The sequence below is a fragment of the Solanum stenotomum genome, chromosome 5, assembly GCF_019186545.1.
Source record: "Solanum stenotomum isolate F172 chromosome 5, ASM1918654v1, whole genome shotgun sequence".
In the NCBI taxonomy this organism is placed as follows: Eukaryota; Viridiplantae; Streptophyta; class Magnoliopsida; order Solanales; family Solanaceae; genus Solanum; species Solanum stenotomum.
Window position 1 is genome coordinate 6,210,921 of NC_064286.1, and position 27,460 is coordinate 6,238,380.

Here is a 27,460-nt window from a genome sequence, read left to right on the forward strand (position 1 = left end):
CAATTAATCATGAATAAACATTAAACAACACAAGAGATATCAATACAATTCACTTTACACATAATTCCATCAACTTTGAATTTATAGAAATAGACCCACTTCATAAACACATTTTGGGGTTTTGTAGAATACAAGGATTCATGGAGTTTTTCATCTTAAAACATCAAATAAACATCAATAATATCATAACTTATCATTTGAAATCGTTTCATGCAAGAACCCATGAGTTTGAGTAGAAATTAGGCTTTTTCACAAACTTTGGAAAAGTTGAAAACCATTTGAAATTGGCTCTAGGGTGATAGCTTGCCCTAGATAAAGAAATCCCATACCTTTACTAAGATTCCCCAAGAAATTTGATGAAGAAAACGTCTTGCATCCACAACCCTAGCTCCCACTTCTTCTTCTTCTTCTCTTCTTTCTCTTTTCTTCTCTTCATCACTCAAGAACCCTAACTCTTACTCTTTTAAAATGGAACAAAAATGATCCACAATCAGCCTAACACAACAATATAACCTCAAAAGAAATGATTTGTGAAAAGACCAAAATGCCCTTAAATTTCCGAACGGACTCCCTGCCAACTTCCCAACTTTCAAAGGGCATAACTCGCTCATACGAACTCGGAATCGAGCAAACTCGGTGGCGTTGGAAAGATCGTTCCAAGGGCTTTCCAAACATAACTGAAACTACTCCTGGATTATCTTGAGCTAGGAGTTATGACTGCTCAAAGTTGGCCAAAAACTCACTGATTTCCACACTTGGCCGAATTTCCAGATTCTGATTTTTTTTCCAAAAATGACTACTTCCAATTTCAAGCTTCTTCATATTCATTTTAAATTGTTGGATGTTACAGGGGCGCCGCCCCAGCCAGAACGCCCCACCTGGGGATCTGAACGTTGGGCTCTAGAGCACTGCGCCAGCTAGAGCGCCGCAACCATATTTCTTAAGTTTGTGTTCTGGTTCCCCACGCCACTCAGAGCGCTAGGGACGCCAGTTCCTTTACTTTTTCCCACTTCTTTCCGAATGAGTTCTCTAGTAATGTACCTATGTTTTCTAGTTGATTCCTACACTCTAAGGTACGTTTAAACATCATGAAATCATCCATAAATATAAGATCATGATCCTTGAACCCATAGTTCAATCCAAGGAAAGTTAAGAGTCAAGTCAAGATAGGTTTATAGAGTTTTCCAAAAGTCTTTTACAAATGTTTTGACTTTGTTTTAAGACTTAAGCTTTGAGTTGAGTAAACAGTACGAGTAAATTTCATTTCTTCAAAGATTATACGGGAACTAGGTATTCACAAGAACTAAAATGTTTTCACATTTGAGCAAGAAAGGAAACACTGATTTCCAAGAGAGCCTTTGAGCTAGTTGTTGAGTAATTATCTCAAATCACAGAAAGAGTTTTTGTTTTTTTAAAACATATGAGCTGAGTATATTTTGGGAGTAGTATTGAGCATTGATTTGGGGACGCGAGTTTATAATAACTTAATTCTCCATAAACCATATAGCCATCATTGGTAGAAATGATCATACTTTTTAGATGATTCCTTAGTGTTGTTTAGCATAGACTAGTGGATCCACTTAGTTGAGGGATTCTATATGACGGCAAAGTATATGACAGTTTTGGCAGCATGAGAGAGACTTTGTATCATCACTTAGGCTCATAGTGGTGGTTGTGGGTTAGCGAAACTCCCACAGTATTATATTACTTTATTATATAAGTAAACTAAATTGTTATTGTATCTCTTTAATTCATTGATTTATCACCTATTGTTTTAAATATTTTGTATAAATTGCACCTTTATTGTTGTTTTTACTTTGCATTTGAGCTGAGTTATTCATGAGTAGAGTAAAGCCAAGGTAAGTGTTTTTTCAGAATCCTTTCAAGCTTATGTCTTGTTTAGTATTCCCCTTACGTACTCGTACATTTAATGTACTGATGCCATTTGGCCTGCATCATTTTATGATGCAGACACACTTAACCAAGATTATCATCCAGCGCCTCGTTGATCCAGTTGAGTACTCAGAGTCAATTGGTGAGCCTCATGTCTTTCCAGAGGACTCCTTTCACGCTGCTTTAGTATTTTAGTTGTTAGGATGATCGGGGGTCTTGTCCTGACATCCCTCTTTGTTTTAGAGGCTTCATAGACGAGTAGTCATAGTTCTTTAGTCTTTTATTTAAGATGTTTTGATGTGAGAGTTGAGTTGCCATCTATGGATAGTTTGAATGTTTTATCCTTAAACGTTTTGTGTTTAAATTGACACAGTTGTTTTATAAATGTATTTGATCCTTGTGTTAATGCTTAAAGTCTACCGCTGAGAGTCTAGCCAGGCTAAGGGTTCTCTTGGGGCAGAAATGGTTCTCGAGTGCTAGTCCCACCTAGGGTGTAGGCTCGGGGAGTGACAATAAGGAATTAGTTGCTGACAAGCTATCAATTTCATTATTGTATTTATTATAACTAGTGTCATCTCATTTCGCAGAGTTCTCTTTTGTGATTTATTCTACTTGTGAATTCGACGAGAGTAATAACAGTAAGAAGATTGAGTAGTAAGAGTTGTTCATAGTTAGATGATGACGTAGCATATGGCGCATGCGTAATTCCATACTATATAATCATAGTTGTTAAGTTTATTTAAGATATATTCCAAATAAGTGAATCATATGGTTGAATTATGGTCATGCTCTCTCGATCTGTATAACCACCTATCCAGATTGACCTAACAATTACATAGTTGAGCGTGGATGTGTTAACTGCTTCGAATGTATTTATATATCTTCATGTCTTTGACTCAAGTGGGCAAACTAAATACGTTTCTGATCGAGACACTAATCCATCTACAGATGAATCCAACTCCCCTCAGGCAGAGTCCTAAGATTTTTTAAAAATACACTACTAATTAAAGTTGGGGTTACACGATGAAAATGATGTCGCCGCTATAGCGACTGTATGATCGCAATAAGGGGGCTGAAAAATACAATGTCTTTTATTTTCCTCACACTTTTCATTGATAAAAATTGATGGTGGTTACTCCAAAATTCCTCTCAAGCTGCCTCAAGCTTGGGAACAATGAAGGGGAGAGATTTCAGCACAAGGAAGTTTACAGCCCACGGAGTTCCAGTCTATGTCCGTCAAGATTTGCCCCCACTGTCACGCCCTGAGCCTACACCCTGAGAGGGAATGACATTCGAGAACCATTGCTTGCCCCAAGCGAACCATTGGCCAGGCTAGACTCCCAGCGGAAGACTTAAGTATTAAGAATAAAATTCAAATGCAAGATAATAATCAACTGTCTCACACTAAACTCAGAATATTTAGAAATAAACATTTAACTTAGCCAAAGTGGCAACTCAAATCTGAACATAAGCCAATAACTAGAAAATGACAAATGAACTAACTAACTATCTATGAAGCCTCTAACAACTGAGATGGACGTCAGACAAGACCCACGACATCCTAATGAACTAACTAGTCAAATCAATAAAAAAAGAATCATCTGGAAAGCACTGAGGCACACCAACTGACTCTGAGTGCTCAACTGGATCAACGAGGCACTGGATGTGATCCTGGTTACCTATATCTGGATCATGAAAAAATGCAGGCCAAATGGCATCAGTACATTTAATGTACGAGCATGCGCAGGGAAAACTAAATATTACATAAGCTTGAGCTAAATTCTGAAAGAAACACCTACCTCAGCTTTACTCAACTTATGGATAATCAACTCAATGCATAAATAAACAACAGTAAAGATGTGTAACGACCCTAAAAACAAAGTAGTGAAACTAAAGCCTGACGTGTGTTCGTTTGTGTTCGTCTTTAGTTTTGATGGTGTTTCATGTTGTCTCGAGTCATGGTTGAGGTGTTTAGGGGTTGAACGTCAAGGTACGACTCCCCAAGGATGGTCCTTGGGGAGGACACCAAGTCTAACCCCCAAAACCCCTTGAATCAAGTGAGTTTGCCAACTTAGGGTAACCTACGGATGGGGTTCACGCCCCGTAGGTCATGAGCCCCAAAACCAAGTCTCAATCCCAAACCACGGATTGACAACACGAGCCGTCAACTAATCCACAATCCGTGGATTGGATCCGTGGATGGGAACTGTTTTGCTGGTGCAAGTTCGGTCAAGTGAAGGGTGAATTGGTAAATTCACCCCAAGTTCCTATTAATGTGTGAATGGTTATTTTAAGTATTTTAACATATTTTAAGTTTATTAAAACATTAATATCCTAATTTAGAATCAATTCTTCAAAATTTCCCTAAAACAAAACCCTTCCTTCCCAAAGATTCTCTCTAGAACTCCATTGGAGATCAAGGTCATGTTCCATCTAGGGTTTAGGATTTTAAGGTGTTTCTACTTCAATTTCATGGGATTATTCAAGTATAAGGTATGGTGATCCTTCATCTAGGGTTAGATATCACCCTAGAGTCAATTTCAAAGAAGTTTTCAAGGTTTTCAAAGTTACACAAAAACCCCAATTTTCACTCAAACTCATGGGTTCTTGCATCAAACGATTTCAAATGATAATGTATGATTAGATTGATGTTTAATTGATGTTTTAAGATGAAAAACTCCATGAACCCATGATTTCTCTAAATTCCTAAATTTGGCTTATGATGTGGGTTTGATGTTTATGAATGAATGTTGATGGAATTATGCTTAGACTGAATTATATTATTGTCTATGCCTATCTATAGTGAATTCTTGGAGAATTGAGTAATGGTGATTATGGCTTTGGAGAAGGGGAAGTTGTGACCTCATATTCATGTAAAGTAGAATTGTTTCTTGAATTGTTGATCCACTTGAAAGGTGGAGGTGTTTATTTCTATGTACATTGTGATCATGGCCTTAAAGGAATTATATGAGGAATTGAAGTATTGTCATGATTTTGTGTATATGATTGTGAGGTGACGATTATACTTGTGGTTTCAATGGTAGAATGATGATCTTATATAGAATGTGAATGTGTTGTGATTGAAAGTGTAATTCTCATTAAACACCTATGAATGTTGATGATGCAATGTGAAGGGTTTCTATAATGTAATGTTGTATCTTGTTTTGGTAGACTCAGGTGACCTCTCCTTGATAAATGAAAGCTATATTAAATGTGATCTCTTGACTTGTTAGGCTTAGGCATCCTTCTCTTGAGTAATGAATGTATCTTGACTTAATGTCTTGAGTTGTAGACCTAGTGTTGGTAGCATCTTCATAAATGAATGAATGAATGAATGATTGTCTTGAATTGGTAGACCTAACGTTAGTAGCCTTTCTATAAATAACTAATGAGGTATTTTAGACTATGACTTGAACCGGTAGACCTAAGTTGGTGGCCCTTCATAGTGATTCGAGAACCCAATGTGAATGTGAAACCTTGAAGCGGTAGAACTAATGGTGGTGGCCTCCTTCTTGTGTGAAATGATGAACCTAGAGATGGTAGACCAAATGGTGGTGGCTTTCTCTAGGAAGATCAATGATCTACATGTAACATCTCGCAATTTGAAATAGCTAGGAAGAAGCTTAGAACTGGAAATAGTTCTTTTTTTTTTGGAAATAATGAAAAATTTGGAAAATTGTTTGAGTTAGGAACAAGTTGAGTTTTGGTCAACTTCAAATGGCCGTAACTCCTATATCAGAGTGAATTAGGTGTACTTCCAGATATGGTTTGAAATTTCTTGGAATGATCTTTCCAACGCTGCCGATTTTGCGCGATTTCGAGTTCGTATAGGTGAGTTATGCCCTTTGGAAGTTGGGTTGTGCGTAAGGAAAGTCTAATCCCAATTTTTTGAAGGGTAGATTAGTCTTTTCCTTACCTAGATAATTAAATTTGTTTTAGTGAATTAATTAAGGGGTCAAATCAGAATGAGATCAGTTTAGTCAATTGGAAATTCACGCTAGGGCTTGGAGAAAAGAGAAAAGAGGAGAAAGGAGAAGAAAAACTCAGATTTTGCTAAGATCGTGCGATTTGGTGGTGGATTTCGCCATGGAATTAACCTTACAAGGTATGTGACTCTTTCATAGCATTAGGTTCATTCACCACGCGCCAAACATATTTAGTTCAGCGAAATTCATCCTAAAAATAGTTTGAAAGTTGATGTTCTTGACACGTATTCTTGAATTGAATGTTGTTCTTGAGTCGAATTATAGAGTTTTTTTGAGTTAGGTTCTTAGGTAAATATGTTGGGTATCTAAATCTAAAGAGTTATTGAAAAAAATATTCGAATTTAGGCAAGTTGGGGTTGTAAAACAGAAGGAAAAAGTCGAGTGTGATCTGGCACGCAAGTCCGCGACAGTCCGCGTCGCGGACTTGCTCCCCCAGTGACCAAAAAGTTTCTCCGCGTCGTGGTTAAGATGCGGACTCCTCTGTCTCAAAATTTAATTTCGCGAGTAATTATTTAAAACACCTCCGCATTGCAGGCTTGTTCCAAGACGGTGATTTTGTGACTTTTCTCATGTTTAGCTATTTAAGATCATTCCTAAACATCATATGATCCTTCCTATCACAAATCAAAATCCTTGAATCCTTAATTCAATTCAAGGACCAGTTAAGGGTCAAGTCAAGAGCAGTTAAGATCAAAGTCTAGAGAAGTTCTTAAAGTTTTCCAAATGTCTTTTGCAAACGTTTTAACTTTGTTTTAAGACTTAAGTTTTGAGTTCAGTAAAAAGTAAAGCTTGAAGTTCATTTCTTCAAAAGTATATGGGAACTATATATTCTCAAAGGGTTTAAAATGTTTTCACATTTAAATAAGAAAGGAAACTTCAATTTTCAAAGAGCGTTCGAGCTACTTTACAGAAAAGAGTAATCGCTTTCGAAATGAAGCAAGAGGGGAAAAATTGATTTTCAAGATAGCTTTTGAGCTAAGTTTTTCACCACTAATCTCAAATCGCAGAAGAAGTATATTTTTATAACATAAGAGCTAATATTATATTATTTTTTGGAGTAGTATTGAGTACCGATATGAGGGAGAGTTCAGACAACTCACAGCCCTCAAAACCATGTAGCCACCATGGGTAGAAAATAATCATACTTTTTAGATGGTTCCTTTAATGCTTTTTAGCATAGACTAGTGGATCCACTTAGTAGTTCAGGTTCTATACCCTTGGCAAGGTATATGACGGCCCTGGCAGCGTGAGGCAAAATGTTGTATCATCACAAAAGCTCTTACGTGATGGTTGTTGGTTAGAGAAACTCCCACAACAGTAATTGTATTCTTATATACACAGTTTATTGTATTTTCACATACATTTCCGAGCTTTGTTGTATCCTTGCATACACAGAGGGTTGACATTATGTTTTTAAATAACTTTTCTTTATATTGCACTTGTTTTAAACTGCTTTATATTGAAATGAGTTCAGTTATGTTGAGTTGAGTTGAGCTAGGTAAGTTCTCCAAATTCCTTTCAAACCTATGTTGTATTTAATATTCCAACTCACATACTCGTACATTCAATGTACTGATGTCAGTTAGCCTGCATCTTATTATGATGCAGACACAGGTAAATACGATCGGCATCCAGCGCATCCTTGATCTAGTGAGCATTCCAGAGTAAGTTGGTAAGTCTCCTTGCATTCCAGGGGACTCTTTTTATTGCTTTTATTTATTTTATCAGTTCATTAGGATGTTGTGGGGCTTGTCCCAACATCCATCTCAGTTGTTTTTAGAGGCTTCATAGACAGTTAGTCAGTTAGTAGTTCAATTGTCTTTATATTATCATTCAGATGTTGTTTACAGACTTTAGTTGCCATTTTGCCTAAGTTTATATCTCTTTAAAGTTATGTTTTGAGATTATCTTGTTAAGTTAAATCTTCCGCTGAGTAAGTAAGCCAGGCCAAGGGTTTGCTTGAGGACATCAATGGTTCTCGAGTGCCGGCCACGTCCAGGGTGTAGGCTCGGGGCTTGACAAACTTAGTATCAGAGCACATAGTTCAAGAGTCCTAGGAAGTCTATGAAGCCGTGTCTGTAGAGTCCTAGTAATCGGTGTGAAGCGCACCACATCTATAATTAGAAGGATGCAACATTTAGGAAAAATTCCCACTTCTTTCACACTCATTTCGTGCGTTAGAGTTTGATCTCTAAAAAATTTCCTTCTAATTCATTCTTGCGCATGCTTTTAGATAATCACGCCTCTACGAAGAACAGTCAGAGGTCGTTCAGCTAGGAGAAATATTGAGGAGCAAGGGGTACCCAATGCACCTGAAGTGCAACCTCAAGGGGAAGTCACTAACACTGAGTTCAGAGAAGCAATCAGGATACTGAGTCAAGTTGTGACTAACTAGGTTGGGCAACAAAAAGGGGCTTGACAAGAAGAGGCTGACACTTCAAGGATTCGTGAGTTCTTAAGGATGAATCCTCCAAGTTTCACTAGTTCAAGCACTTCTGAGGATCCGGAGAACTTTGTTGATGAACTGAAAAAGGTCTTTGATGTGATATATGTTGCTGATACTGAGAGAGTTGAGCTAGTTGTTTATCAACTGAAGAATGTCGCTAGGACTTGGCTTGACCAGTGGAAAAAGGGTAGAGCTGAGGATGCACTACCTGCGAATTGGGCCTGTTTTGAGGAGACTTTCTTGGGGCGTTTCTTTCCCCGAGAACTGAAAGAGGCTAAGGTACGAGAATTTCTTAACCTTAAATAGGAGTCAATAAGTGTTCATGAGTATGGGTTGAAGTTCACCCAACTATCCCGTTATGCTCCGGAGATGGTTGCAGACATGAGGAGTAGAATAAGCTTGTTTGTTGTTGGGATGTCTCGTCTGTCGAGTAAAGAAGCTAGGGCTGCAATGCTAATTGGAGACATGGATATTTCGAGGTTATGGTGTATGTGCAATAGGTTGAGGAAGAGAAGCTAAGAGATAGAGAAGAGTTTAAGAACAAGAGAGCCAAGACAGGTTATAAGTCCGGGCAGCAGAAGAGTAGTGCCAACCGGTCATCTTTCCAACAGAAACAGAAGGGACCTACTCCATCATCTGCTAGTGCACCTGCGCCTAAGAACAAAGGTGAGTACAATAGTCAGAATTTCAGAGCAAAATCTGTTTATTCTCAGGGTAGCATGACACAAGGGGGTAGTAAATCTCCTGCATGCGCCAAGTATGGTAGGAACCACTCAGGTACTTGTCGTGAGGGCTCCACTGGTTGTTGGTCAAAATGGGCATTTCATGCGAGAGTGTCCAAAGAACATGCAGGGTAATGGTAATGGGGGAACAAAGTCCAGTCTTCTTTAGTTGCTCCACCAGACAGAGCTGTACCTAGATGGGCTACTTCCGGTATTGGCGGAGCAACAAACCGCTTATATGTTATCAACAATCGCCAAGAGCAACAGGATCCGCCAGATGTTGTCACTGGTATGATCCAAGTCTTTGAATTTACTGATTATGCTTTGCTAGACCTAGGAACGAGTTTGTCTTTTGTAACTCCATATGTTGCTATGAATTTCGATGTTATTCTTAAGCAATTTAGTGAATCATTTAGTGTTTCTACACCTGTTGGTCAGTCCATTCTAGTATAGAGAGTTTATCGTGATTGTCCAATTTCGGTCAATCACAAGAATACCATGGCTTATTTAATTGAGTTAGACATGGTAGATTTTAATGTCATTCTTGGTATGGACTAGCTTCATGCTTGTTATGCCTCAGTTGATTGTAGAACTCGAGTTGTCAAGTTTCAGTTTCCAAATGAGCCAGTCTTAGAGTAGGAAAGCAGTTCAACAGTGCCTAAGGGTCATTTCATTTCGTACCTTAAGGCAAGGAAGTTAGTTTCTAAGGGGTGTATCTATCACTTAGTTCGAGTTAATGACTGTAGTGTTGAGATACCTCTTATTCAGTCAGTTTCAGTAGTACGAGAGTTTCCAGAAGATCTTCTCGAAGTCCCTCCTAAAAAAGAGATAGACTTTGGTATAGACCTTCTTCTAGATACTCGTTCGATATCTATTCCGCCATATAGAATGCCACCAGCAGAGTTGAAAGAGCTTAAAGAGAAGTTATAGGATTTCTTAGATAAGGGCTTTATTCGACTAAGTGTCTCACATTGGGGCGCTCCAGTCTTGTTTGTGAGAAAGAAAGATGGTTTCCTTAGGATGTGTATAAATAACCGTCAGTTCAACAAGGTTACCATCAAGAACAAGTATCCTCTTCCAAGGATTGATGATTTATTCTATCAACTTCAGGGTGCTTCTTGTTTTTCTAAGATTGACCTCAGATCTGGCTACCATCAGTTGAAAGTAAGGGAGTGTGATATTCCAAAGACAACATTCAGGACCTGTTATGGTCATTATGAGTTTCTAGTCATGTCGTTCGATTTGACCAATGCACCTGCAGCGTTCATGGACCTTATGAATAAACTTTTCAAATCTTATTTAGATATGTCTGTTATCGTCTTCATTGATGACATACTAATCTATTCAAGGAATGAAGAAGATCATGCTAGTCATCTCAGAATAGTTCTTCAGACTTTGAAAGATAAGAAGCTATATGCTAAGTTCTCTGAATGTGAGTTTTGGCTTGAGTCTGTGGCGTTCATAGGCCACATTCTCTCTGGAGAGGGAATTAAAGTAGATAAGTGCAGAATTGGCCTAGACCCACATCTCCAACTGATATTAGGAGTTTCTTGGGTTTGGCTGGCTATTATAGGAAGTTTGTAGAGGGGTTCTCGTCCATTTAGTCTCTTTTGACCAAATTGACTCAGAAGACAGTTAAGTTTCAATGGTCTGAAGCTTGTGAGAAAAGCTTTCAGGTGTATTGTGATGCATCTAGAGTTGGTTTGAGTTATGTGTTAATGCAAAATGGCAAAGTTATAGCTTATTCCTCCAGACAGTTGAAAGTTCATGAGAAGAACTACCTAACTCATAATTTAGAGTTGGCTATTGTAGTATTTGTTTTGAAAATATGGCACAATTATATTTATAGTGTTTATGTGGATGTGTTCACCAATCACAAGAGCCTTTAGTAAGTGTTTATTTAGAAAGAGCTTAATCTCAGACAGATGAGGTGTTTAGAATTACTCAAGGACTATGACATGAGTATTCTTTACCACTCAGGTAAGGCTAATGTTGTTGTTGATGCCTTAACCAAGTTGTCTATGGGTAGTACCGCCCTTGTTGAAGAAGAAAGGAGAGAGCTAGCAAAAGATGTGCATAAACTTGCATGCCTGGGAGTCAGACTTATAGATTCCACAGAAGGAGGAGTAGTGGCGATGAATGGGGCTGAATCACTATTAATGTTAAAAGTAAAAGGCAAGCAAGACCAAGACCCTATCTTTCTTGAATTGAAGGCAAATGTTCATAAGCAAAAACTATTAGCTTTTGAACAAGGGGGGGATTGTGTACTGAGATATCAAGGTAGATTATGTGTACCAATGGTGGATGGACTCCAAGAGAGGATCATAGAAGAAGCTCATAGCTCCAGATATTCCATTCATCCTGGTTCCACAAAGATGTATCGTGATTTGAAAGAGGTGTATTGGTGGAATAATATGAAGAAGGGCATTGCAGAATTTGTTGCTAAGTGCCCAAATTGCCAACAAGTTAAAGTAAAGCACCAAAGGCCCGATGGCTTGGCTTAAAATATAGAACTTTCAGAATGGAAGTGGGAGATGATTAATATGGACTTTATCACAGGTTTACCAAGGTCTCGCAGGCAGCATGATTCTATTTGGGTAATTGTCGACAGAATGACAAAATCAACCCACTTTTTGCCCGTGAAGACCACCCATTCAGCAGAGGATTATGCCAGGTTATATATTCAGGAGGTGGTAAGACTTCATGGAGTCCCTGTTTCGATTATATCATATAGGGGTGCTCAATTTACTGCACAATTCTGGAAATCTTTTCAGAAAGGCTTGGGTTCAAAAGTGAACTTAAGCACTGCCTTTCATCCTCAGACATATGGGAAAGCAAAGCACACTATTCAGACATTAGAAGATATGTTGAGGGCCTGTGTGATTGATTTCAAAGGTAATTGGGATGATCACCTACCTTTATTGAATTTGCATATAATAATAGTTACCACTCTAGCATCCAGATGGTTTGAAGTTGGTAAAGAAGGGTTGATAGGACCAGATCTAGTTCATCAATCTATGGAAAAGGTGAAAGTGATTCAAGAGAGGTTGAAAACGGCATAGAGTTGTTAGAAATCCTACACTAATGTTAGGAGAAGGGCGTTAGATTCGAAGTAGATGATTGGGTATATCTAAAAGTTTCACCCATGAAGAGTGTTATGAGGTTTGGTAAGAAGGGAAAGCTTAGTCCCCGGTATGTTAGACCTTATCAAATATCCAAGACGATTGACAATGTAGCTTATGAGTTGGAGCTACCATAAGAGTTAGCCGTGGTTCATCCGGTGTTTCACATCTCCCTGTTGAAGAAGTGCATGGGCGATCCTTCATTGATCATACCAACTGAAAATATTGAGATTCGGGATAGCTTATCTTATGAGGAGATTGTTGTTCAGATACTAGATCGCCAAGTTCTCAAGTTAAGGACAAAAGAGGTAGCATCAGTCAAAGTCCTTTGGAGGAACCAATTTGTTGAAGAAGCTACTTGGGAAGTTGAAGAGGATATAAAGAAGAGGTATCCACATGTCTTTGAGTCCGGAGAAAATGCAGACCAAGGTACTAATTCTCTTCTTAGAACTCTTTAAATTATGGATGGGCATGTTGTGTGGTTGCATTTGCTTGTTGGGTGTTTGAACTTGATGTTACCACCCTTAGCCTAGTAAGAATAATCTCATTCCAGGACGAATGTTCCCAAGGGAGAGATATTGTAACATCTCGCAATTGGAAATAGCTAGGAAGAAGCTTAGAACCGGAAATAGTCCTTTTTTTTGGAAATAATGAAAAATCTGGAAAATTGTTTTAGGAAAAAGTTGAGTTTTGGTCAACTTCAAACGACCATAACTCCTAGCTCAGAGTGAATTAGGTGTACTTCCATATATGGTTGGAGATATCTTGGAATAATCTTTCCAATGCCGCCAAGTTTGCGCAATTTTGAGTTTGTATGAGTGAGTTATTCCCTTTGGAAGTTGGGATGTTCGATTAAAGAAAGTCTAATCCCGATTTTTTGAAGGGTAGATTAGTCTTTTCCTTACCTAATTAATTAAATTCGTTTTAGTGAATTAATTAAGGGGTCAAATTAGAATGAGATCAGTTTAGTCAATTGGAAATTCACGCTAGGCTTGGAGAAAAGAGAAAAGAGGAGAAAGGAGACTATTTATTCCCAAAGGGTTTAAAATGTTTTCACATTTAAACAAGAAAGGAAACCTCGATTTCCAAAGAGCCTTCGGGCTAGTTTTTAAAAAAGAGTAATCGCTTTCTAAATGAAGCAAGAGGGGAAACTTTAATTTCCAAGATAGCCTTTGAGATAAGTTTTTGAGCACTAATCTCAAATCACAGAAGAAGTATGTTTTTGAAACACAAGAGCTAATATTATATTATTTTTGGGAGTAGTATTGAGTACCGATATGGGGGAGAGTTCAGACAACTCACAGCCCCCATAAACCATGTAGCCACCATGGGTAGAAAAGGGTCATACTTTTTAGATGATTCCTTTAGTGCTTTTTAGCATAGACTAGTGGATCCACTTAGTAGTTCAGGTTCTATACCCTCGGCAAGGTATAGGACGGCCCTGGCAGTGTGAGGCAAAACATTGTATCATCACAATAGCTCTTACGTGATGGTTGTCGGTTAGAGAAACTCCCACAACAGTAATTGTATTCTTATATACATAGTTTATTGTATTTTCACATACAATTCAGAGCTTTGTTGTATCCTTGCATACACACAGAGTTGACATTATGTTTTTAAACAACTTTTCTTTTTATTGCACTTATTTTAATCTGCTTTATATTGAAATGAGTTCAGTTATGTTGAGTTGCAGGTAAGTTCTTCAGATTCTTTTCAAGCCTATGTTGTATTTAGCATTCCAACTCGCATACTCGTACATTCAATGTATTGATACCAGTTGGCCTGCATCTTATTATGATGCAAACACAGGTAACTAGGATCGACATCAGCGCATCGTTGATCCAGTGAGCACTCCAGAGTCAGTTTGTGAGCCTCATTGCATTTCGGAGGACTCTTTTTATTGCTTTCAGTTATTTTATCAGTTCATTAGGATATTGTGGGGCTTGTCCAAACATCTATCTCACTTGTTTTTAGAGGCTTCATAGACAGTCAATTAGTTAGCAGTTCAGTTGTCTTTATATTATCTTTCAGATGTTGTTTACAGATTTCAGTTGCCATTTTGGCTAAGTTTATATCTCTTTAAAGTTATGTTTAGAGATTATCTTGTTAAGTTAAGTCATTCGCTGAGTAAGTAAGTCAGGTCAAGGGTTCGCATGGGGCCAGTAATGGTTTCGAATGCCGGCCACGTCCAGGGTGTAAACTCGAGGCGTGACACTAGCCTTAATGAACCTAGAATCGGTAGGCCTATTGGTGGTGGCCCTTCTTGGTAGAAGTACTTTGGGTCGGTAGGCCTAAGGTTGGTGGCCTTCTCAAGTACACTAATGTGAATGAAACTACTCTATGGGAATGGAGGCTAAGCATCGAGTGGATATGGTTAAGATGGTGGCTCTTCCCCATGTTAGGCTAGAGTCTAATGAACATCTTTGGATATCCCATAAACTATGAGGCTACATAGGATGTGTACTAGTTCTACCCTTGGCAAGTAGAACACCCTCCACGGTGTGGGTTCATGACACCGGATTCCATGATTAGCTCTCATGGTCTATGTTGATTAATGTTTATTCCCATAATGTGAGATGTGCACTTTAGTTACTTGATAGGTAGTACAAAATGTAGGTAGTAGTATGGGATGCTATCTATACATTGCACGAGTAGGCTTTGAAGGTACTATAGTAAGTTCTCTAAGTCCTAAGGTCTAAATGTGTGAAAGTCTTCTAAATGCATTAAGGTGTCCTAAATGAATCTAATGAAGATGGTTGACTTATTGTCTAAATGAAATGATGAATGAGTAGCTTATATTGATTAAATGAGTTACTTAGCATGTTGTGTTGAATTGTAAAGGTTCTTATTTATTGTAGCCTTGAGGAACACCTAGGTGTGTATGAAGAGGTAGTATGGGCTGCCACTTCATGTCTTACTTAGGTGTATCTTAGGGTAACTTTAGATATAGGTCCTAAGATGATGAGATGACTTACTTGACTCATGTTCTTATGTGTTGTATGTTGGTACTAGTTGAGCATGATTACTTGTAATATGAAGCATGATTAATGGTGAGTTCACTTTTGGTGTCCTTAGGGTGATGCTTAGGTGTGGATAGTGGTATGGGACGCTATCCATACATTGCACAAAGTGTTACTTGAGGGTTGCTTGGGGTGAAGGTGAAAAAGTAAAGGTAATGGGTTTATATGTTGAACATGTCTATAATATGGATAATGTCTTGTATGTTGGTTGTGACTTGTATTATGCCTCTTATACTTGTACACGTGAAGTTTTATCTAAAATGGCATAAAGCATGACTTTCAACAAAATGTCCCTTTTAAAGCATGTTTTTGCATGGTCATCATAATTAGTACATTTTTGTGTGCTAACCCATATTTTCCTATTTTTACTACAAGTGTAGGTTCCGACAAGTGATCGTTTCTAGCTAGAAGTTGAAGTGCTTGGATTGAGTTTTCCTCCAAGACTTGGTATGTCCTCATAGATCGAGGACAAAGACTCTTATTATTCTAGTTCCTTTATGTTTAAGACTTTGTAATAGACATTCTAGTATTTTCGATTGTAAAGGGCCGTGACCATATCTTGTTAATGTTTGTCTTAAGATGACCATGTGAGACTTAGTATTTTCGCTGCTTTATGAAAGAGTTTTAAATAGTTTGGTTTTAAATAAAGTTTTAATTCCGTACTATTTTCTATTGTCTATGCAATAAATGAGCTAAGAGGCATGCATTAGACCTCTTCGGGGTCGAGTACGTCATGTTACGACAAGGGGGTGCTCTCGGGTCGTGACAAGATGCAGTTTATATGAAGCATTTAAACAATAGGTAGCAACTCAATGTATTTGAAAAATACAATAATAACTCAATATATAGGTATATAATAAAGTAATATACTTATGTGGGATTTTCTAAACCGACAACCATCACTATGAGCTATGTGATGATACAGTGTCTCACCTACACTGCCAAAACTGTCCTATAACTTGTCGGGATATAAAACTCCTTAACTAAGTGGATCTACTAATCTATGCTAAAAATTACTAATGAGTCATCTAAAAAGTATGACCCTTTTTCTACCCACGTTGGCTACATGGTTTGTGGAGACATTTAGTTGTTATGAACTCGTCCCCACATCGGTGCTCAATACTACTCCCAAAATACTCAGCTCATATGTTTAAAAATAAAAACTCTCTCTGTGGTTTGAGATAATTACTCAAAAACTAGCTCAAGGGCCCTCTCGGAAATCAGTGTTTCCTCTCTTGTTTAAATGTGAAAACATTTACTCTTTGGGAATACTTAGTTCCCATATACTTTTTTTTTTAAGAAATGAACGTCATTTGTTACTCTTACTTAACTCAAAACTCAAGTCTTAAAACATGATTAAAGCATTTGCAAAAGACTTCTTGAAATGACTCTATGAACTTTCTAGACTTGGCTCTTAACTTTTTTTGAATTTGAATTTATGGATTCAAGAATTGTGATTTACGATAGGAAAGGTCTCATGATGTTTAGGAGTGTTTTTAGATAGCTAAACATGAGAAACGATCGAGAAATCAGTGTTTGGAAACAAGTCCGCGACGCAGAGATGCATTTAAATATTTAGTCGCGAAATAAATTTTGAGGCAGAACGGTCTGTGACCGCTCCGCGACGCGGAGAGATTTATGTAAAATGGATGGGGGGGCAGGTCTTCGACTGGGTCTCCAGAATCGCTTGACTTTTTCCTTCTTTATTTTCTAACCCCAATTTGCCTAAATTCGATTATTTTTCTCAAAATCTCTTTAGATTCAGGTACCCAAAACATATACACAAGAATCTAACTCAAAGTAACTCTAATAATCAACATTAAACTTTCACGAACTCTTCAATCTCAACCCAAATTCAAGAACACCCATCAAGAACATTCAAACTTCCAATCTTATTAGGACGAATTAACGCTGAAATAAACATGTTTGGAACGTGGGTGAACAAGCCCAATGTTATGAAAGGCTCACATACCTCATAGAATCAAATCCTTGATGAAATCCGCAATCAATTCCTTACGAAGACGACGAATCTTATTTTTCCTCTTCTCTTCTCTCTTGAGTTCTCTCTAAAGCCCTAGCGTGAATTTTCAATTGTGCAAACTAAACCAATTCAATTTTGACCCTGATTAATTCACTAAAAACAAATTAAATCAAGTGGGTATGAAAAAGACCAAAATACCCCTTAAAAATTCGGTTTCGACTTTCCTTATCTAGACAGCCCGACTTCCAATGGTCATATCTTCCTCATACGAACTTAAAATTGAGCAAACTTGGTGGCGTTGGAAAGATAATCCAAAGATATTTCCTACGGTATCTTGTAGAACACCTAACTCATCCTGATTTAGGATTTAAGGTCGTTTGAAGTTGACCCAAAACTCCAACTTAACATAACTTAAACAAATTTCCAGATTTTTCATTCTTTCCAAAAATGACTCTTTCTAATTCTAACTCTTTCACTCAGCAAGGTGTTACACCCACGGAGTTAGAAGTTCTTGTGTCAAAGTTCTTCGATACTTGCTTAGTGTCCAGGTAGGCTAGACTTAACCGAGTAATTAGACATGTCTTTAATTACATAATATCTTTTATTTTATCAGGGAATTACATGCATAATTCTTTGAACTTGAAGTCAGGATGGTTGCAAGCTTGTTATTTGTTATTTGGGATATTAATGGACTTGATTAGCTAATGTTGACCTTACAAGTAGTGTTGAGTGTTATCTCGGGGGAGGTGATTTGTGGTTAATCAGGTCATGAGCAGGAAAACAGTCTGGAAGGAATCTTTTAGAGTAGTTGATGGTTGATTGTTTGTAGGTTACGTAATGTCTGCGTGATAACTATTTCTTAGTATGACTTGTATGAGGCGCGGTTAGGGAGATCAAAGGGAAGAATTTGAAATGATAACTTGTTGATGATCCCATGCATTAAAGTGCCCTATGTTCTTGTAGTTACAAGTGTAATTGTATTCATTGTGATTGTGATTGTGATGTGTGACTATCGGTTGTCTCAGGTACCACGCATGATACTAAATATCTCTTGATTGTCTTAGGTACTACTCCTTATACATATTATCGATTGGATCAAGTACCACACTTGGTAAAAAATATTATTGGTTGGTTCGGATACCATGCATGATACATATTTGATCGTTCTCTTGTGTATGTTGATTCTTTAGTGGACCGGGTTTACTTATTATATTGTATTTATCACATGTTGGTCTATGAGTAGCCAGTTTGTTGTGTTTAATGCAGGGATGGTTTTGGTGTAGACTAGGCTTGCATGTTAAACATTGTCTTAAGGATTCCTGAGTGGTCCGGGTTACTTGAGAGACGAGTTGGAATCAGGTATGGGTTATGAATACGGTTTAGACATGTCTCATGTAATTGTTAGATCAGGCTGATGACTAGAGTCTAGCGCATAGTTTATTTGTTGGGACTATATATGTTTATTAAGTGATTTAGAACATTTCGAATAAAAGGAATAGAATCAACATGGCCAAGGACCAGGGTGGTTGGAATGAAACCTTAGGGTGAGGTATAGGTGGTGTTTGGCATACAAGGTAGGCTTGAAAAGACTTTGAATGACAAAAATGGTAGGCTTGGGAAAGTTTTTAAGTGTTAAGAGAGTTGAATGTTTAATGGTAGAGTTTGCAGCGAAATGAAGTGAATGACTTAGGGATATAGTGTATGGAGCTCTTTTTCGTTCCATTCCACCATGTTACTTAGTGTCATCAAGTACTTCATGAATTATAACGATTTTGTTATTGGGAGCAGGGATATTATTTTCAATAAGTCCTCCATCTCTCGATCGTAGGGATTGCAATGGGGCGGGGCACATTGAAGTGGGTAACTGATGTGGGCGGAGCGAGTTGCGGGTATATGTGATTTTATGTGGATTCAAATTTATTTTTTAACTTTACATGTTATAAGAGTGATAGAACATTATTTATTAAGATAATTTCTTTAAAACTACTAAATTTCAAGATAGTAAATAAAGTGGTTCAATAAAAAATAATACAATTTCTTACATGTTTTCCAATTGACCTCTAAAAAATAAAATTTTAAGTCACTATACTATTAAATTAACAGAACTTAATAATATAATGAATTTATTTTTATAAATTATATTTTTAGTATCAAGCTTAACTAGACAAGGAAAATATTAAAAAAAATTATGCGGGGCGGGTTCATGCAGAGGTGGGGTAAATTGAAAATGAAAAAAAAATATTATACAAAACAGAGCGAATTAAAAATTTAGCGGGTTAAGCTCAACCCGTACTGCCTCACCCCATTGTCATCCCTAGACTACCTAGTAGCACGCCTAAAGTAGCCTTATCTTGCAAGCTCATTATAACCTTTTGGGGTCAACACTCCAACATATTCCAAGATACAAATAATGCTCTATTACTCCCTCATTAGTACTATACAACCTAGGACCACTTGGTAGAAGCATGACACATGTCACTAGTACTATGTCAAATTTAATAAATCTTTATATACATACCAAAATATATAATATGCGTGACATACTTTCCAAAATTCCCTCTAGTACTTCAATTTTCCTAAGAAATCAAACACTATTAATTAAAGTAGGACAACTAATATCAATTCAATAGGATATTTTAGATTATACAAGTTTGATGTACTTTTATAGGTTTATAGTTTGCGTGTTCATTTTCTTTTTATAAGTTGTAGCAAAATATTTATTATTTATAGACATGTTCGTCACAAAATTCTGACAAATTTATGATACTTTTATAATGGAATTCATCAATTTACGGTAACCTTTGAAGAAATATATGTATATACATTTTGATGGACACTCACATTGATCACAAAGATTGGGTTGCTACATTGGTATCAACCTAGCAGATTTATCCGCATTGGAGTCCGACTAATTAAATTCAGATTCATGTCTGAACCCAAGACCTCTGATTAACGATAAAAAAGTACTTACTAGTTGGTATTACCATTCTAATTACTATACTAAGGTACTAGAAAAAGGACTTTTTGATGGATTCATTTAGTATCAATTTCATAATCAAAATGTGTCATATACGTACCTTTGTCAAATGTAACTTTCCCAAATATATACACACCAGTATATAGCAATATTATTTAAAATCTAATAAGTGACCTTTCCACTGTTTTAAGGGACATTTCTTCAGAATAATAAACCAATTCAAAGATATAATATCATATAGTACATCCAACCAATTCAAAGTGTAAATTATGTTTGTTCTTATTGGTGTTATTGTGATAATCGTTGTTGCTGCATCATGAAAATACTAGGAAAAGATATAAACTATAAAACAAAGAAAATGATCTTTTATCAATCATAATTACCCCTATATCATTGATTTAGCATAATAATTGAATTTGTTGATATAGTTTAAGAACACGCAGATTATAATAAGGATGAAATAATAGATACATACAAATTGATATATAATAATAAAAATTTAAAAAAAATCAAAAAAGATTTTAATACAATGACTGTTCATAGTTACTACTTAATAATGCAGGCAATCACTTCATCTCAAGTTAAACTTGTCAAGTGTTTTATCTTTTGTAATGGTGATAGTGATATGAATATTGAACATCTTTACAACAAAAGATTAATTTTTTTGAAAATACACTTGCTACAAATAATGATGAATATCTTTAGTGGACCATTCCAAAAACTTAACAAAAATTCAAGGCATGCACACCATTCCATTCTTAATTTGTTTTTTGTGCTTTGGAATTTTGTTATGTTTTTGGAATGGTCCACTAAATATATTCATCATTATTTGTAGTAACTGTATTCTCAAAAAATTATTTTTTTGTTGTAAAGATGTTCAATATTCATATCATTATCACCATTACAAAAAGATAAAATATTTGACAAGTTTAACTTGATATGAAGTGATTGTATGCACTATAAGTAGTATCTATGAGCAGTCGTTGTAGTAAAATCTTTTTTGATTTCTGTTTTATCATTATATATATATATATATATATATATATATATATATATATATATATATATTATACACAGTTATACATCATATATACATGATTATACACTCTATATATAATATTGATATATTACATCTACAAAAAATATTTTTGTTGAAAAATTGTTTTCACATGTATGGAAGGAGCATAAATTTGCTCCATCACGTTATTTTCATTTTTTAATGCAAGAAATACTTTGAGAAGTCGTGTATACAATAGTGATACTCACTACAATAAATGCATTTTTATCCACGGGTTTGCTCCTATATGTATGCAAAAAAAAATTGTCCCTTTTGCTTAATGGACTTCTATGATTAGGATGGACAGCATCCTTGCTTTGCACAACCATAAGCCCAATTTTCTTTGAGGAACTTTCTCAAATAGCTATAGTTTGCATATTTACATGTTGTAGCTACAATTTAAGTTGCCTCATTAGTATAATTCGCAAGTATATTTGTATAATTCAATTATTTTTTTATAAACTCGAAATAATGAATTTATACAATTACAAATATCTGAAGTGTAAACAGTTATACAAATTTTGTTATACAAAGTTTGACACAAATTTTAATTTTAGTGACAGTTGTTTAAGGGTGGCACTATTGGACAAAATGATAATCACACCCAGGATAATATCCAAAGTAAATAGCAATAAGAAGAGAGTAACAACGACACCAAATATTAAAATGGGGTAAATATGATTTCCGAATAAGTAATACAATAATATTGATGAAAAACTTGGTAGTGTCAAAAGAGTACTACACAACACTCTTTTATTTCTTACAACTCACAATAATATTACTTCCACATTATTTTCTAAAAAACTAAGTAGTGAATTACTCTCTCTACTCTATATTGCTTCTCTACTTTTGGTGCGTCTTCAACTGTTCAATTACTACTCTAAATCTCTTGATTACATCATTAGTGACATAAATGTGGTAGCCAAATTCCACAAAATTTGGCTGTCAAACTCTACCAAAACTATACCAAACTTTGACTACCAACTTCCACAAATGTGGCTACCAACTTTCACATTTGTGGCAAGTAATTTCAATAAATGTGGCTGCCAAATTAGTTACTTCCAAGATTTTATTCCGACAAATCTCTCCCTTAATTTTGATTTTACTTCTTTATTCCAAGCCTTGATCTTGATCTCAACCTCTAAAAATCTATAAACTTGAGAGGCTTTGTAAAGATATCCGCAATTTGATCATGAGATTTCACATACTTGAGCTCTACCTCTTTCTTGGCAATGCATTCTCGAATAAAGTGATACCTTGTGTCTATGTGCTTGCTTCGATCATAATACACTGGATTATTGGCAAGTGCTTGCACAGATTTGTTATCAACACAAATTATTGTGGCTTCAAGTTGTGGCAAATTGAGTTCCTTCAATAATCTCCTCAACCAAATAGCATGACACGTACATGATGTCGCTGCCACATATTCAGCTTCACAAGTCGAGAGAGTAACAATTGATTATTTCTTTGAACTCCAAGAAATAACACAATCACCCAAGAAAAACACAAAACCAGATGTGTTTTTTCTATCATCAACATCTCACGCATAATCACTATCACAATATCCCACAAGATTAAAATCATTAGAAGAAGAATAAAATAGTCCAAGGTCGATCGTACCTTTTAGGTCATGAAGAATTCTTTTAGTGACCTTCAAGTGAGTGGAGGTAGGAGCTTTCATGAAGCCACTTACTACTCCAACCACAAAAAGTATATCTGGTCTCGTACATGTCAAGTACCTTAGACTTTCTACGAGATTTTGAACAGAGTGGAGTCCACCTTTTCTCCATCATCAAACTTTGACAATTTTGTTCCACTTTCCATTGGGGTGTTCATAGGGTTGTAATCAAACATATTGAACTTCTTCAAAATCTCTTTTGTATAACTTTCTTGAGATATGAATATACCTTCCTCCATTTGCTTTACTTCTAGGTCCAAGTAATATGACATGAGCCCTATAGCCATCATCTCAAACTCAAAGAACATAGCTTTCTTGAAAGCTTCAAATAAAACTGAGTTGTTGCCCGTTAGAATGAGATCATAAACGTAAAGACAAACAAGTAGAATATCTTCATTAGTATGAACTTTAATGTAAAGAGCATATTCATGGAGACAACGAGTAAACTCATTGTCTTGAAAGTATTTGTCAATGCAACTATTCCAATCTCGTGGAGCTTGCTTCAATCCATATAAGGCTTTCTTCAACCTCAACACTTGATCTTCATGATTTTTAACCACAAAACTCAATAGTTGCTCAACATAGACTTCTTCTTCAAGATATCCATTCAAGAATGCTGATTTGACATCTAGTTGATAGATTTTCCGCTTTATTTGCGCCGCTAAAGAGATCAATAGACGGATAGTCTCCATGCAGGCAACAGGCGCATAGACTTCGTCGTAGTTGATGCCATGCCTTTGTTTGTAGTCTTTAGCCTCAAGTCTTGCTTTGTATCTCTCTACCTCTCTGTGGTCATTTTTCTTCACCTTGTATATCCATTTGACTCATATTATTCGATGATCCATGGGAAGAGTCGTTCACTCCCAAATGTTGTTATACTCTATTGACTAGGTCTCCTCCTTCATGGCTTGTCTCCACCTTTTGTTAGTAACAGCTTTATCAAAATTCATTGGTTTACTATCAGCAAAGAGATAACACAGAAAATCAAAATTAGTAATTTCTTTTGTGTCATCATAGAGTTCTTGGATGCTCCTCATCCTATGTGATCTTTCACTTGAACTCTCTTGAGAAGACGGAAATGCAACATTTCCTGGTGAAGAAGATGGGGTTGCATCCTGTGCAAGTGTCATGATCTCCTATTCTTTTTCATCTCCAAAGTATGGAAGAAAATCATATGTTCTTTATTCTGGAGCCTCCCAATTTCATGATGCTTCTTCATCAAATTCAACATAACGACTCACCACCACCTTGTTATTGCTTGGATTGTACAATTTATAGCATTTTGAACTTCCGTCATAGTCAACAAACACATACTTGACACTCCGATCGTCAAATTTAGCTCTCCTTTGATGTGGAACATGAGCATATGATATGCTCCCAAAGATTCTCAAATGCTTGATACTTGGCTTTCTTCCGCTCCATGCTTCTTGAGGCATTTGATCCCGTACATTTTTTGTTGGAGACATGTTGCTTAAATAAACTGCACAAGAAACAGCCTCGGTCCAAAATTCTTTTGGTAGATGTTTAGCTTTCAACATACATCTAGACATATTAAGAATTGTTCTATTTTTTTTTCTACAACTCCATATTGTTGGGGAGAGTAAGGTACCGTTAGAGGGTGACGAATTCCATGAGATTTATAAAAGTCATTAAATTCTTTTGAAGTGAATTCACTTCCTCTATCGGACCTTAATACTTTTATTTCATAGCCACTTTCTTTTTCTACAAGTGCTTTGAAATTTTTAAAGGCAACAAAAACTTCAGATTTTTTCTTCAAGAAGTATACCCAAGTCTTTCTACTGAAATCGTCAATAAAGAGTAAGAAGTATTTTCTTTTATCAAAAGAAGGTGGATCGATTGGACCACACACATCGGCATGTACAAGTTGAAGTGACTCACTTGTTCTTGATGTAGTCTCCTTTGAAAAACTCCTCCTTGCATGTTTTTCAAGAAGACAAGCATCACACAATCGATTTGGATAGTTGATTGACAGTATCCCATCAACCATGTTCTTGTCTCCCATTGATTTGAGCGCTTCAATGTTCAAGTGCCCAAATCTTATATGCCAACTCCATGTGTCATCTTGTACATTGGCCTTCAAACACTTTGCATCCATGATTTTAAGATTCAAATGAAACAACCTATTATTTGCCATATGAACTTTAGCAATTAAGTTGTTACTTGAATCTCTAAGCCAAATATGCATATTTTTCATATGAATATCATATCCTTTTACAAGAAGTTGATCCAAACTCAAAATATTACTTCTCAATTTTGGCACATAATAAACATTGTTAATCAATTTATGGCCACCATCTTTACAGGATATCAGAATCGTACCGATCCCTTCAATTTGGATCTTTGATGTATCTCCAAAAGACACATTATCTTTCACCGTCTTCTTTATCCCCACAAATTTATCTTTTTTGACACACATATGATTGCTTGCTCCATTGTCCAGATACCATGAGCTGCAATCATATTTATCTTCTTCTTTGAGTGTTAATAACAATATTGATTCATCTTCATCTTTGTTGTTGTCAACAAGATTAACTTTCTCTTCAACATTACTACGACATTCCCAAGAGTAATGTCCAATTTTATGACATTTATAACACTCAATTTTAGATTTGGCATACCTCATTTCATTTGTACCTTGGTAAGCTCCACGTCCTCTACCTCCTCGTTGACCACGATCACGACCTTTGAATGATTGTTGACTCGTATCTTCATTGTTGAATTTATTGGTATAACTTCTTCCTCTTCCACGGCCTCCACGACCTCCATGGCCTCGCCATTGTCCATTTCCTTTGTAACTTTTCTCACATTCAAATGTGGCTCTTTTTTTCTCCTTTTCATTTTCTCTTCGTGGGCTAGTAAAGAACCTTCTAATTGTTCTACCGTCATAAAGTCTAAATCTTTAGACTCCTCAATAGCACACACCACATAATAAAAATTAGGTGTTAAAGAACGGAGGATCTTTTCTACCGCACGCACATCATCTACTTCCTCCCTGTATCTTCTTAGTTGATTTACAACAACCATCAATCTTGAACAGAAATCCAAAATGGATTCAAATTCTTTCATTTTTAAAACTTCAAAGTCAGCCCTTAGAGTTTGAAGTTTTATCTTCTTTACTTTATCAACTCCTTGGAGAGAATTTTGTGAAATATCCCAAGCTTCTTTTGAGGTGGTTGTATCAACCACCTTCTCAAACATGCCATCATCCAAACATTGATGGATAAGAGTGAGGGCATGTTGATCTTTCTTTCTTGTCTTTAACACGACCTTCTTTTCATTTGAGGGAAAAGTTTCCTCATTAACGGACTTTGTATACCCTTTCTCTACAATGTCCCAAACATCTTGAGAGCCAATAATGACTTTCATTCGTAGACACCATTTTTCATAATTTTCTCTTGTGAGACAGGGGTACTGAAAGGACAACGGACTATTATTTGCCAAGACTCCGATACCACGTTGTTGGACAAATTGATAATCACATCCAAGATAATGTCCAAACTAAATAGCAATAAGAAGAGAGTAACAATGACGCAAATATTAAAATGGGGTAAATATGATACCCGAATAAGTAATACAATAATATTGATGAAAAACTTGGTAGTGTCAAAAGACTACTACACAACACTCTTTTATTTCTTACAACTCACAATTATATTACTTCAACACTATTTTCTAGGGGTGTACAAAATCGAACCGAAAACTGAACCAACGCAAATCAAGTCAAACCGGAAAAAAAAACCGACTAGTGATTTGATTTGACTTGGTTTGATATTGAAAAAAAAAACTGACTATATTTCGGTTGGTTTGGTTTTAACTAAAAAAACCAACCCGAGACCAAACCAGCCCGACATTATATATGTAATTTTAAAATTTCATTTTATACATAAAAATATTTACTTTGATATAATTTTAAAATATTTCTTAGACTATTTCATAGTTTTTATCTTTTAATATATTATTTCAAGTTTAAAACTTAGAATTCGGAATGGTCCAATAAAGATTATAGTTCATAGATGTTGATAATTATAATAAAACTTAAATCAAAATCAAATTAATACTAATGCAAAAAGAAAATCAATTCAACACTAAGAATGATAATATTATTGAATATTTGTTCTTTAGTTTTACATTGGTTTAGACAATTAAAATACATAATCTAATTTAATTTTCCTTAAATATTTAGTAATGTAACTAATACTTATTAAACTTATTTTAGCATGATTTAGTTCCTTTAAGTTATGATCATTTTCACTATGACTTTGCAATATTTATTTTATATAATGATTTCATTATTATTTTTTATTGAATATTTTAGTGTCATCAATACTCATCTCATAGTTTGTGTTATTTTCTTAAGAAACACCTTAGATAATTGTATTTTGGTTGGACTAAAGAAATATTTGGAGCTCAAGTTAATTATATGTATGTATGCAAACTTTACCAAACAAATCCAAAACTCTGAAAAAAATCCGAGGTTTATTAGTTTGGTTTGATTTTTAAATTTAAAAATTTGACACAATGGTTTGGTTTGGTATTTGAAAAACCCGAACCAACCCG

General features: G+C 35.9%; 2 protein-coding genes across 2 annotated transcripts in view; one reads left to right on the top strand and one right to left on the bottom strand.

Annotated features, from left to right (window-relative positions):
• LOC125864709 (serine/arginine-rich splicing factor RS31-like) overlaps positions 1 to 27,460 on the top strand; it is a 100,127-nt gene that overhangs the window by 33,943 nt on the left and 38,724 nt on the right. The window lies entirely within an intron of this gene.
• Positions 25,523 to 26,269, bottom strand: LOC125865501 (uncharacterized). Its single transcript, XM_049545696.1, has one exon. The coding sequence runs from the start codon at positions 26,267 to 26,269 to the stop codon at positions 25,523 to 25,525; it is 747 nt and encodes a 248-aa protein (XP_049401653.1).